Source organism: Bubalus kerabau, chromosome X (assembly GCF_029407905.1).
Source record: "Bubalus kerabau isolate K-KA32 ecotype Philippines breed swamp buffalo chromosome X, PCC_UOA_SB_1v2, whole genome shotgun sequence".
Taxonomy (NCBI): domain Eukaryota; kingdom Metazoa; phylum Chordata; class Mammalia; order Artiodactyla; family Bovidae; genus Bubalus; species Bubalus kerabau.
The window spans coordinates 105616948-105631606 of NC_073647.1; the positions used below are offsets into that span (position 1 = coordinate 105616948).

The window sequence follows — 14659 nt, forward strand, 5'->3', positions numbered from 1 at the left end:
CTGCCAATGCAGGAGACACAGGTTCCATCCCTGGGTTGAGATGATTGCCTGGAGAAGGAAATGTAAACCCACTGCAGTATTCTTGCCTAGGAAATCTCTTGGACAGAGGAGCCTAGTGGGCTACAGTCCATGGGGTCACAAAGAGTAGGATATGACTTAGCAGCTAAACAACAACAGAAACAAGAGTTAGGTAAGTTTTCATAGAGGGTTCAACAGAAAACTCAAATAAAAATAATTAATTTAAAATCTACCTGGTTACCAAAATGTCAGGAAAGTTTAGGTCTAGGGATGTGCCTAGGAAAAGCTAAAGGGGCATGTGAGAGAAGGTATGCATGGTACATGGAAAATTCAAACTATTTTTTCAGGAATAATTTTTGCCTTTATGCAACTGTCTTTTCCTCTTAGGAGTCACAGGTGACTTTGAACTGAAATTATTAATCACAAAACTAAAACAAAAATATAAGAATAAGACCAACAGCATCTTGAAGAAACATGGATCTTCTCCTTCCATTCTAGGATCTAACTGGTATTCATTAACCTCAACACAGTAGGCACCAAAAGTGGAACTTGTCTAATGGCCTGATTGTCCGTGGCCTCAAGAAGAGATCTTGTATCTTGAGATTTCATTCTCAATAAATTTCTACACGAAGTAAACTCTAGGTTCTCTGGCCTAAATTTTATATTATTTCTGAGAGCAATCTTACTCAGACTTCACATTTATCTTAGTACAGCACTGAAAGATTAAGCGTTAAAAAAGATTGATTTCTGATTTTGGTTGAAATTAGAACTGTTTAGATGATAGCTCAACGCTCACAAGGCTATTATTTCAGCATAGTCTCCATTTTTTCGAAATTTATTACAAAGGAGAATACGGACTGGTGAAGAAATCAGACTGAACTTTGAGGACTCCCACAAGAATTATACCAAAAAAAAAAAAAACCAAATGTGACATGGTGGACCTCTGTTTTGCACTGTAGCACCTCTGTGGGGAGTCTCAGTGAAGTTCAGGCTCTCGTCGCAGGGAAGCCAAACATGATCAGGGTAGAAGAAGCCATTTACCATATAGCACTGTTCTTGGAATTTAACATGCTTGCACAAGGCTGTGAGGATATCATTGCTGAAATCATCTTATTAGATGCCTTAATTGCCATCCTCAAGTGGAGCTCTCATCCATATGGCTCTAAATGGGTGCACAAGCTTTATATTTTCTGTGAGGAATTTTCCCAGGTCATGACTTTGGATGTTTTTTATGAACTCAGCCAAGACTATCTGTTCACTGCTATCCAATCTGACTACCTACAGGCAAGTAAACAAAATATCCCTAAATACTGGATTAAATGGGGTGAGCGTCAGTTAATGAAGAGACTAGCAGACAAAGGGCCAAACTTACTGGGTGGCACTGCTCATACTGTGAACTAGAGAGGTGTAAATAGATGAGATGCTGCCAGGCATTGGTAGATAGTATGAGACCGAACACTGACACCTGGGGATCTGTGAGGCTTGATAATATCACCATCCTCAGAGTTGGCTGCCATGCTACCAGTAGTGCCAGAGGTTTTGACCTCTTTTTCTCATAGAATGAATCTGATGTGCATCTGTCCCCTAGCCACCTGGAGGCCCAGCTCAGATTCTGCTGGGAAATCAATATGACCATTCTCATGCCCCGAAATTCCCTCCAGGCCTTAAGTAGTGTGCCATCCATAGAGGCAAATGTTCTTGAATTGCGTTCAATTTGGTCACAGCAACTTTTCATCCACCACCAGGATCTTGTGAAGCCACCACATATCTGTCCTGAATCACCATCCTTTAAGGGTAAAGCCTCCTTAGATGTATCTCCTTCCCTTTGAACCTCGATGTTCCCTTCTCAAATGTGTAAAATGCATGCTTGAGGCTCATTTACCCTTTCCGAGTTCTTTTGGTTTCACATGCGTTGAAGGACACAGATGGGGATGGAGCATTCTGCTGTTAGCATCACTCAAAGAGTTAACCCTTTATATATTTTAAAATGTATTATATTTTATTTCACCTGTTTATTTATACCTTACAAAATTGACAAAAGAAGCTAAAGCGGTTTGGAAAGCTAAATAATATATGTCGTGAGCATCAGTTAAAGCAGGGTGCAAAAAGAAATACATTGAAACATGTATAATACCATGTATGAAACGAGTTGCCAGTCCAGGTTCGATGCACGATACTGGATGCTTGGGGCTGGTGCACTGGGACGACCCAGAGGGATGGAATGGGGAGGGAGGAGGGAGGAGGGTTCGGGATGGGGAACACATGTGTACCTGTGGCGGATTCATTTTGATGTTTGGCAAAACTAATACAATTATGTAAAGTTTAAAAATAAAATTAAATTAAAAAAAAAAAGAAATACAAAGGTGGAAATCAAACACTAACCTTTAATCAGATAGTGGAGAACAGAAGGAACCTGGTGCAGCAGTCCATGGGGTCACAAAGAGCCAGACACCACTTAACACTGAACAACAACAAACCTTCAATCCAGGAAATGTCAGCTAAACCAGCAGAAGTCACTGGGAGTCTTTCTTGCTCATCTGCTATGTAAGAATGTGTTCTTCTTCTGTAAATTTATTGCTGTGGCAAAAGGTCACTGAAAGACTGTGGTAGAGCTAGTAAAAGCAGTTTGGGGAGGAGATAATTCATTTAAATCTCAAAGATTAGAGGAAGCCTTTTAATCAGAACTCCAAATGTGAGGAAAGAGCCGTAATTTACTTATTGGATATATATCATATCAAGTGAGAGATATAAACCTTTTTTTTTCCCTTTTTGTCCTCATTCTAAAACTGGGGGCAGGTCTCAATATTCTCTGAACTTTTAAGTTCAACAGTGAAAGATACAAATATCTTCCTTAGGGGACTGAGAACTATCTGCAAATTATGTGCCCATGTAAATTTGGATTGTTTAACATTAATTGAGTAGAAAAGAAGGGGCTTTGCTGAAACCCCTTTTGATTGATTCTTAGAACTTGACTGAACTTTTCATCCACTGAGTTATAAAGAAACTGTTATGATTTTTAAAGGGTAAGTGAAAGAAAAGAGAATCCCCCTAGAATTTAGACAAATTTCCTCTAAAATGATCTGGCAGTGTTGAGTGCAAGATGGAACTGTAAGGGAAGCCTACAGTCAATATTCTACAGGCTATAGTGTCAAACTGTATACTGTGCTCTCTTACATATAAGCAAAACTTTTTTTTTTTTTACCTCTTGTTTTGTTTTCTCATTCGTGGCATGTTCATACAGAAGGGTTTTAGTTTCTCTTCTTTTCCCCTTGTGGATTTTGGTGATTGGTCGAACATGAGCACACCCAGGGTGTTTTGAAGAAGCCTCTCCCAAATTCTAAGACAAGCCCACTTTTCCCACCCAGTGGAAGTGGTCGTGTCCCTAGTGAGAAATCTGGGATCAAACTTTCCTTCCCCTTAGTGGCCAAACATGAGTAGATATTGTTAAATGAAAACTAGGACAAATGAAAAAATGTCAATACCTTCAACAGAAAATAGAGAATCTCATGTTGATGTTTGACAGAAAACAATGAAATTCTGTAAAGCAATGATCCTTCAATTAATACATAAATTTTAAAAATTTAAAAGAAAGAAAATATAGAATCATACTGAACATAGAAACAGGCATTGGATCAATGTGAACATGTCCAAATGCTCAGGTTTTGGCAGAATTTCTGTGGTTGCTGGATAATTTCTTTTGAATGACCATGAAACAGTAATAATTTTCCTGCTGCTAAATAGGCCATTTTAATTAATGTGAGTTGAATATTTGCACTGCAAAATGTGCATAAGTAAACTTTAAAAAGAACAGGTTCTTGTATTGTAGTAAATCAGAATCATGGCACTGTTAAAAGGTCTATTTTGACAAAGGATTTGTCTATTGGGAGACAGGATTGGTAACCATAGTGGATATTAATAGCACTGACAATTTGTCCTGGGTACCAGAGAAAGGTGCTCGAAGTTGAGTAACGTGGAGACCTGCTAGCTTCTGCCCAGCTCAAACTTTCCACTTTCTTTCTTTCATGGGTCTTTGCTGAAGTACCAAATAAACTGGCCCCCTTTCCTAAATTTCCTATTTGTCCTATAATGACCAGAAGAATACAAGGAAGAGCCTTGGGAGTAAAGTTGCCAAGAGTGAAATGGCTAGGCACATATTGAGAAATCCTGAAGTAGCAAGTTCATGATGTATTTACAGAATACAGCCAGACTTGGGGAGTTTCTACATTGACCTTGCTTGTCAGGAATTTGAGATGCTCTTGGCACAGTTAAGTTAAATAGGTCTAAATTAGAGGCAACAGGGGACCTCTGAAGGGACACAGTTTTGTATGCCCTGGGGAAACAGTACTGTGCTTGTGAATGGCCTTAATTTGCAGTATTGGAAAACACTACCAGACATTAAGAACTATAGAGAAAGTTATTCATGAAGCTAGAAAAAAAACTGTTACAAGTGTATATATTTTCCTAAAGTGTCTCCAACCACCTGGATCATCTCTGAAATGAAAATTATTGGTTTCTAAAATCCACTCCCAAAGATTTATGTCCTGACTTCTGAATGTTATATATATATATATTTCAGAGCTCCTGGTGGAGAAGTTTCTGTACAACTGGCTAATGAGAAAGACATTTAGGAGACAGTTTTTGATGGGAAGTTATCCAAATTGGATGGAGAAAAAAGAGTTCTGTTCTGCCTTGTGGCTTTGGCCTATTAGTGGATGCTATCTACAATGATCCTATTGGTAAATTACTAGAATTGTAAAATCAGTGAGATTGATGCAGCATCAGAAACAGATTTTTAAAAAGTGGCTGCCACAGTAAAACTTTTAGCAAACACTCCATTTTGTACAAAGTTCAGAGCACAGAGGCAAAAGAACAAACTCTAAAATAAGATGAAACTCTTGCCACTGATATTCTAATTATTAAAGGACTGGGTCCAAGACAACATGAGACACATCCCTGTGGGTTAGGTAAGCTGACATATGACAAAATAAAAAACCCTCTTTTCCTTTGTGGGTGTCCTGAAGATCTATGGCTGGATGATTCACAGAGCCATGCTATTGATGCTCTAAAAGACCTGTGGCTATCTCTGATTCTGAAGGTACATGGGGACACAAACAAAGGGACAGTGGAGAAGGGTCCTGAGCACTGCCCAGGGTGTTCCAGCAGCAATCCCCACCCTTGTTAAACCACCCCATGAGTGTGAGGAATTGGATGTGCCCACCACTGGGCAGTGTTTACACTGGGCCACTATCCACTTACCAAGACAGAAAGTTCCTGCGGTTGTTGAGTTACACAGGTTATAAAGCCTCTCTGCTGGCAATAAAAGTAGTCACCTCAGGATCTACAGTTGTTTTCCTCAAGGTACTCTTCATGGACAAGTCCTGTTATCTCTGACCCCAAGAGTGTGTTGTGATTTGATTGTAAAAATGACCCCTCACCTTTCCTACTAACCCCAAGCAGTGAAGAATGGGAGAGTGGAATGGTCTCCCCATTTCTAAGCTCAGGACTCTCACTAACCCTTACTTGTCAGTGAATGACTGACTTACTATTGCAAGTATTTATCTTCTCAACAGTAATGCCCCTTATTGTGTTGTGGCCCACACCACAAGGTTCTCAGTGAATAGAACAAAGGGGTGTGTTAAGATGAAGCTGTGCTGTGTTTAGTTGCTCAGTCATGTCCAACTCTTTGTGACCCCCCTAGGGACTGTAGCCCGCCAGGCTCCTCTGTCCTTGGGGATTCTCCAGGCAAGAATACCAGAGTGGGCTGCCATGCCTTCCTTCAGGGGATCTTCCCAATCCAGGGATCGAACCCAGGTCTCCCACACTGAAGGCGGATTTTTACTGCCTGAGCCACCAGCGAAGCCCAGGGGGTACAGATAGCAGTCTAGTCAACATACTATCTGAATCCCCAGGTATATTTGTAATCTGACCATGTTCAACATTTGGGGATTTGGTAGATGGCATGAGCTTTTTTTCCCAAATACCAAGTAGGGAAGCAGAAGAGCTCCTTTATTGACTGGACTTGAACACAGAAAACAAAGTTCATTGGGAAGAGCTCTAAAATTTTTTTCATCAAAATTAAAACCTTTCCTTTAACACAAACCTGTGCATTATTTGTAAATTCTTCATTTAAAGCAGTGAGTACAAGACAGTTTTTAAAAACCCAGGTAATAAGATGTATTCAGTTATTTGAGAAAGTGAAAAAGCTAACTGAGAAGTATTATAGACAAATTTTAAAAATATTCAAAAGCACTTCAAATACCAGTAAGAGTTTCAAATGGAATATTTTATTCACATGTTAGTTGTCTTTAACATGTACACACACATTGACACACTCTGATTGGTCTGGTTGGAACAAGGGTTGTCTAAGTATCCTAAAGGAAAATGAAAAATTAAAAATATATTAATTTTTCATTGTTATAGACAATTACATCCACATCAGTTACAAAGATTTTACTGATTTTGTTCAAGGAAGCAGAATGGAATAGAAGGAGGAAATTGTGGGTAAATTCAACAGTGACATAACTGAGATCTCAACATGAGAGCTGACAAAACATGGATTTTTGCTGTGAAATTTTTCTTTGCAAAATATGGAGAAAAGTTTGTCAATGTGTAGTAAATAAGAGAAGATGGTGAAATTGATTATAGTCAATTCTCACAGTATTGTATATGGGCATCAAGAAAACTGCTTAGTCCTTCTCTGGGACCAGTTTCAGAACTTTGCCAATTGCAATGGTCTTACCCTCATCTCTTAAAGTAAAACGACCCATCTGAGGAAAATCTTTGAATGTCTCAAGGCAGATAGTTCCTGCTGTCCTTAAACGGGCAATGCACACTTGATCTTGCTTCACGAAGCGAGGCCGTGTCTTACTCTTTTCTCCTGATTTTTTATCTACCAGGGAGATTAAGGCTGTTATCTCAACTTCCTCAATACAAGTATGAATGTGCAGCACTGCATTATAACCCGGGCAGATGATGGATTTGTGCTCAATAATCACTATCTGAACATCAAATGTACGTCCAGAATGGCAAAGATTAGTAGGATCACAGAGTATGAATCCTGGAAGAATCTCTTCTTCTTCAATTCCCTTCAGTCTGATTTTAAGGTTTTCACCTGGGGCTACATAGTCAGTTTCAGCATCATCAGAAAGTATTCCAAGAACTTCCACATTGTGCTTGTTCGGCATCATCACAAGCTGCTGGCCTTTAAAAATGGATCCTGATTCCAGCTTTCCCAGGACCACAGTGCCCATATCCTTGTACTTATCCACAATTGGCAGTCTAATTGGTCCATCAATGGATCTGTTGAAGTTTGGCATATTATCCAAATAGGGAATGAATGGTAATCCAGTGTACCAAGGGCAGAAATCTGATTGCTCTTTAATATTTGCCCCGGTCAGCCCTGAGCAGGGCATAAAGTGAATGTCCTTTTTGGGACTAAAGCCGACTTTTTTCAAAAAGGGCACTAGCTTTTCTTTACATTCTTCATATCTTTCAATGCTCCAATTTACTGTGGGATCATCCATCTTATTAATAAGCACAATCAAATATTTCACCCCTGCCGTTTTTGCCAACATTGCATGTTCTCTTGTCTGTCCACCTTTTTCAAATCCAGTCTCAAACTCTCCTTTCCTGGCAGAGATTACCAGTACAGCCAAATCAGCTTGAGAAGCACCACCGATCATATTTGGGACAAAACTCTTATGGCCAGGGGCATCTAAAATTGTGAAATGTTTCTTTTCTGTTTCAAAATAGGCACGACCCACTTCTACTGTTTTACCCTTGTCTCGTTCTTCCTGGTTTGTATCTAAGGCCCAGGACAAATACCAAGTTTCTCTGTTTTTTTCTTTAGCTTCTCTTTCATATTTCTCAAGTGTTCTTTTGTCAACCATTCCTGTCAAAAACATGATCTGTCCTCCAATGGTTGACTTTCCGGCATCGACATGCCCAATGAATACCACATTTACGTGTTCTTTTTTAGGAGCACCTGAGGGTACGAACACAGATTTCGACTTTCTGATTTCCTCTTTCTCCATCATTTCCTGGCCACTTTCTTCTGGGGGCCCCGAATCTCCCAAGGAACTACCCCCTGGCTCGGCTTCACTTACTTCTTTATTGTGCTCCCATGACTCTTCTAAAACCATCTCCACCTCTCCATTTTCTACAACAGGTTCTGAAAGTTCCATGGTAACGGCTGAATTGGAACCTTCACGCCACAATAACTGTTCCTCTTTGGAATGTTCCACAGGTGCCCCCCGTCCCAGCCTTTTACCTTGAGGGTCGCCCGCACCCGTACAGGTTTCATAGAATCCGGGGGCGTCATTCGGGGGGGTCTGCGGCTGGCTCGGGCCCCGCAGGAAGGCCGGCACGAACTCCGCGGCATGGACGTTAGGCACGAAGGGTTTGGCGTTGATGTTGAGCTGACGGCTGAAGGCCGAGCTGAGGGGCTCATGCTGTACCTCGGCGGCGGCCGCCGCCAACGCCGAGGAGGCTCGGTCCCCGCTCGGGGCCAAACCCGGTGCTTCCATGTCCACCTGGTCCCAGCAATCGGGAGCCGAGTCGCTGCTGCTGCTGCTGCCCAGATCCATCGTCTTCAGCCCTGATAGATGCGGGGAGGGAACGGGTTTAATGGGAGAAAAGAGACGGCAGTGCCGCCGGGGGTGAGGCGGCAAGAGTGGAGAGTCGGGATGGGGAAGCGACACGAACCTTAGCGGCGGCGTGGAGGCAGCCGGGTCCCGACACTGCATTCGCAACTGCGGCGGCAGCAGCAGATATGGCGGCGCAGTCTCTCCTGTTGTGTGTGAGCGGATCTCCTCCCCCAAACCCCGACCACTTCCGACTCTTCCACGGCCGACCCGGTGCCGGGCGGGGATTGACCCCTAGCTGCCATCCGTATGCTCGGCCTCCCGCATCCTTAGTCCTGGCTGAAGTCCAAAAGCCTCTTTTTTTTAAAACAAACAAACAAAAAAAAAAACACGAAAATTTCCATTCATTTTTGTATACGCGCTCTGGGAGAGCGATTTGACCACGATGTAATGATTAAACCTAGACAGGCACACCTGATTTCCAATTCTACTCAGATTCTAGTGGAAATGAACATTCTTATTGAACAAATGGAGGTAGGATAGGGGTTAAAGGTTTACCCAGCAACTGAAAGAAGAAATTAGTGATTAGGGAGGTGCTCTTCAAATACAGGAAGATGAAGCTGAACCTTGGAAATGCGACTTTAGATCAGACATTAATTTGAAACCCTTTCCAGTGCACTCCTCCCCCCCCACCCCCCCACCCCAATAAATAAGCCTGTAACCTTGGCTGATGGTTTTCATGGTGTAAAGATGGGCTTATAACCTCTTTTTATGTAAAGCACTTGGGCTGTGTCTGCTTGGAAGAAGTTTCCAATGAGACCCTTGTCCCAGTCTAGCTGCGCGACCTATAGCATTTGTGCAGGTGTCTGGACAATGGCTAGCCTGTGATGTGGTGGGTCAGATAGACAGGTACGGGACTCAGATCTCTTGTATTCTTCTAATCAACTGTATTCTGGTGTACCTTCCTCACTAACCTCCCTGGAGTACAGCCGTGGTCCACAGAATTAGGCTTCCCTCTAATTCTTGGAGCCTAGAACCTTCTTACTGCTGATACTGGGTTTGATCTTAAGAAAGAATCAGTGTCATATTGGAACCTTACAGGTGTTGTGGGTATCAGCATAATTAAACCAATTAAGACCTCTGAGATGGACAAAGTCCATAAGATCCTAAGCAGTAGAATCTCTTAGAATTTGTAACACTTGTGCCAAAGCCTAGAAGAGCTGGTTTGTAAATTATCTTAATTTAGATCAAACTGAAATAGAAAAAAAGATCCTGGGAAAATGTAATTTGCTAGTATGAGATAAAGTCATATTAAATAAATCCAACAACAAGCCAGAATATAAAAATTAGTAGCTGATTTAAAACAAAAATTTTGTAATGAACATTTCAGGGGTAGAAGAAAATGTCCTATGTCTAACACACTTGGATGCTTGGTGGTTTCAGCCTGGTTGCCACTATTTTACTAGCTGTGTGCTGTTCCTAAGCCATTAGATGTCAACCCCCTTCATTCTTTTTGCCTCAAGTAAAAAGACTTAATTATTTGCTATCACTTAAAGAGAATGTGCACACCTATTCACAATGAATAGGAAGAAATTAGAGGGTAAATGTGCAGAAGCCATGCGCCGAAGACTTTCTTGGGCATTCTGTGGACCTCAAATAGACTTGCTAAAATGTCTCTGGGAGAACTTGACAAGGTTTAGGGAATTGTGTTCACATAAAGTTAGCAATAGCAAGGAAGCAGGACAGACCAGGGACATTTCCTTTACCTTGGTCATTTGTATTAATCATGAGAATATTAGCATAACTGCTACTTAGTATTATCTCTGTTAGAGACAAAAGGATGAGTTACTTTTAGAACCTTAAAGGAGAAATGAGAAATGGTGACTGGATGTCTTCACAAACCATCATCCTTGGGATTCGGGAGAAGGCAGATATACCCGAGAGAGAAACACTGACCAGAAATATACACGGAGACTAACCTTGGACAAAACTCTTTTGATTTTTGTGATGGGGCAATTGTCTCTGGTGGATCTGCCTAGAACTTTGAAAGAGTTCATTAGTAAATGGGAGAAGTCTCATCAAAGGCATTTTTTTTTTAAAAAGAAAGTGTAGGAAATATCTGGTCACTGCTTAATTAATCATTTTCAACTTAATTTTTATTGCAAAATACAGCACAAATACAGAAAATTGCATAACACAAAATTATAACTTATTGACTTAGAAGGAAAACACACTTGTAACCACCACTCAAATCAGCAATTAGAACTTTGCCAGTCAATCCAGAAGGCCTATCTCTACCCTGTCCAATCACAACCCACTCCTTCCACCCTTAAATGTAACCACTATTCTAACGTTTATAATAATCACCTTCATGATTTTCCATACAGTTTTATCACACAAATGTATACTCAAACACTGCAGTTCAATTTTGCCTAGGTTTTTGGATACTTTTTTTAAGTCTCTCAATCTACAGGTTCCCAATCTACCCTCCATTTTTTCACATCATTTATTCATTAGAGAAGGTAGATCATGAGACTTGTAGAGTTTTCTATGTTCTTGACTTTAGTGATTGTATCCTTATGGTGTAGTTTAGAATATACTTTTTTTTCTGTGTATTTCCTGTATATCAATAATTGAATCTGTGAGCTTGACCAGATATAGGTGTAATTTTTAAGCAAGAATACTTGAAGGGGAATTTTGAGTATTTCCATAAAGATGCACATAATGTCAAGTTGTGACTGCTTTTTCAGTTAGCAAAAGTTAATGATGATTGGGAGCAACCCCACGTCCAAGGAGTTATGGCTGCATGGGAGCAGGAGGGCTGAGAGGAGCTTCTCCATGTTCAAGGTCAGGAGGGGCAGCCGTGAGGAGATACCCCCCCTCCAAGGTAAGGAGCAGTGGCTGTGCTTTGCTGGAGCAGCCGTAAAGAGAGACCCCACGTCCAAGGTAAGAGGAAGCCCAAGTAAGACAGTAAGTGTTGTGAGAGGGCATCAGAGGGCAGACACACTGAAACCATAATCACAGAAAACTAGCCAATCTGATCACACGGACCATAGCCTTGTATAACTCAATGAAACTAAGCCATGCAGTATGGGGCCATCCAAGATGGATGGGTCATGGTGGAGAGGTCTAACAGACTGTGGTCCACTGGAGAAGGGAATGGCAAACCACTTCAGTATTCTTGCCTTGAAAACCCCATGAACAGTATGAAAAGGCAAAATGATAGGATTGAAAGAAGAACTCCCCAGGTCGGTAGGTGCCCAATATGCTACGGGAGATCAGTGGAGAAATAACTCCAGAAAGAATGAAGGGATGGAGCCAAAGCAAAAACAATACCCAGTTGTGGATGTGACTGGTGATAGAAGCAAGGTATGATGCTGTAAAGAGCAATATTGCATAGGAACCTGGAATGTTAGGTCCATGAATCAACACAAATTGGAAGTAGTCAAACAGGAGATGGCAAGAGTGAATGTCGACATTCTAGGAATCAGCAAGCTAAAATGGACTGGAATGGGTGAATCTGACTCAGATAACCATTATATCTACTACTGTGGGTAGGAATCCCTTAGAAGAAACGGAGTAGCCATCATGGTCAACAAAAGAGTCTGAAATGCAGTACTTGGATGCAATCTCAAAAATGACAAAATGATCTCTGTTCATTTCTAAGGCAAACCATTCAATAGCACGGTGATCCAAGCCTATGCCCCAACCGGTAACGCTGAAGAAGCTAAAGTTGAAAGGTTCTATGAAGACCTACAAGACCTTTTAGAACTAACACTCAAAAAAGATGTCCTTTTCATTATAGGGGACTGGAATGCAAAAGTAGGAAGTCAACAAACACCTGGAGTAACAGGCAAATTTGGCCTTGGAATACGGAATGAAGCAGGGCAAAGGCTAATACAGTTTTGCCAAGAGAACACACCGGTCATAGCAAACACCCTCTTCCAACAACACAAGAGAAGACTCTACACATGGACGTCACCAGATGGTCAACACCGAAATCAGATTGATTATGTTCTTTGCAGCCAAAGATGGAGAAGCTCTATACAGTCAGCAAAAACAAGACCGGGAGCTGACTGTGGCTCAGATCATGAACTCCTTATTGCCAAATTCAGACTTAAATTGAAGAAAGTAGGGAAAACCACTAGACCATTCAGGTATGACCTAAATCAAATCCCTTATGATTATACAGTCGAAGTGAGAAATAGATTTAAGGGACTAGATCTGATAGACAGAGTGCCTGATGATCTATGGACAGAGGTTCATGACATTGTACAGGAGACAGAGATCAAGACCATCCCCACGGAAAAAAAAATGCAAAAAAGCAAAATTGCTGTCTGAGGAGGCCTTGCAAATAGCTGTGAAAAGAAGAGAAGTGAAAAGCAAAGGAGAAAAGGAAAAATATAAGCTTCTGAATGCAGAGTTCCAAAAAATAGCAAGGAGAGATAAGAAAGCCTTCCTCAGTAAGAAATGCAAAGAAATAGAGGAAGACAACAGAATGGGAAAGACTAGAGATCTCTTCAAGAAAATTAGAGATACCAAGGGAACATTTCATGCAAAGATGGTCTCGATAAAGGACAGAAATGGTATGGACCTAACAGAACCAGAAGATATTAAGAAGAGGTGGCAACAATACACAGAAGAACAGTACAAAAAAGTGCTTCACGACCCAGATAATCATGATGGTGTGATCACTGACCTAGAGCCAGACATCCTGGAATGTGAAGTCCAGTGGGCCTTAGAAAGTATCACTACCAACAAAGCTAGTGGAGGTGATGGAATTCCAGTTGAGCTATTTCAAAATCCTGAAAGATGATGCTGTGAAAGTGCTGCACTTAATATGCTAGCAAATTTGGAAAACTCAGCAGTGGCCACAGGATTGGAAAAGATCAGTTTTCATTCCAATCCCAAAGAAAGGCAATGCCAAAGAATGCTCAAACTACTACACAATTGCACTCATCTCACACGCTAGTAAAGTGATGCTCAAAATTCTCCAACCAGGCTTCAGGAATACATGAACCATGAACTCCCAGATGTTCAAGCTGGTTTTAGAAAAGACAGAGGAACCAGAGATCAAATTGCCAACATTCTCTGGTTCATCAAAAAACCAAGAGAGTTCCAGAAAACATCTCTTTCTGCTTTATTGACTATGCCAAAGCCTTTGACTGTGTGGATCACAATAAACTGTGGAAAATTCTGAAAGAGATGGAAATACCAGACCACCTGACCTGCTTCTTGAGAAATCTCTATGCAGGTCAGGAAGCAACAGTTAGAACTGGACATGGAACAACAAACTGGTTCCAAATAGGAAAAGGAGTAAGTCAAGGCTGTATATTGTTACCCTGCTTATTTAACTTAAATGCAGAGTACATCATGAGAAACACTGGACTGGAAGAAGCACAAGCTGGAATCAAGATTGCAGGGAGGAATATCAATAACCTCAGATATGCAGATGACACCACCCTTATGGCAGAAAGTGAGCAGGAACTAAAAAGCCTCTTGATGAAAGTGAAAATGGAGAGTGAAAAAAGTTGGTTTAAAGCTCAACATTCAGAAAACGAAGATCATGGCATCCGGTCCCATCACTTCATGGCAACTAGATGGGGAAACAGTGGAAAAAGTGGCTGACTTTATTTTGGGAGGCTCCAAAATCACTGCAGATGGTGACTGCAGCCATGAAATTAAAAGACGCTTACTCCTTGGAAGGAAAGTTATGACCAACCTAGATACCATATTAAAAAGCAGAGATATTACTTTGCCAGCAAAGGTCTGTCTAGTCAAGGCTATGGTTTTTCCAGTGGTCATGTACGGGTGTGAGAGTTGGACTGTGAAGGAAGCTGAGCACCAAAGAATTGATCCTTTTGAACTGTTGTGTTGGAGAAGACTCTTGAGAGTCCCTTGGACTTCAAGGAGGTCTAAGCAGTCCATCCTAAAGGAGATCAGTCCTGGGATTTCTTTGGAAGGACTGATGCTAAAGCTGAAACTCCAGTACTTTGGCCACCTCATGCGGAGAGTTGACTCATTGGAAAAGACCCTGATGCTGGGAAGGATTGGGGGGA

General features: G+C 41.3%; 1 protein-coding gene across 1 annotated transcript; it reads right to left on the reverse strand.

The window, feature by feature from the left end:
• Nucleotides 1-6286: 6286 nt before the first annotated feature.
• Nucleotides 6287-8836, reverse strand: GSPT2 (G1 to S phase transition 2). Its single transcript, XM_055563082.1, has 2 exons — nt 8722-8836; nt 6287-8614 (listed from the first exon to the last, which is right to left on the reverse strand). The coding sequence occupies exon 2, from the start codon at nt 8601-8603 to the stop codon at nt 6705-6707; it is 1899 nt and encodes a 632-aa protein (XP_055419057.1). The 5' UTR covers nt 8604-8614; nt 8722-8836; the 3' UTR covers nt 6287-6704.
• Nucleotides 8837-14659: the final 5823 nt, after the last annotated feature.

Excerpts from the sequence above, each read along its gene's own strand:
- GSPT2 (XM_055563082.1), bottom strand. The coding sequence starts at position 8,603 with ATGGATCTGGGCAGCAGCAGCAGCAGCGACTCGGCTCCCGATTGCTGG.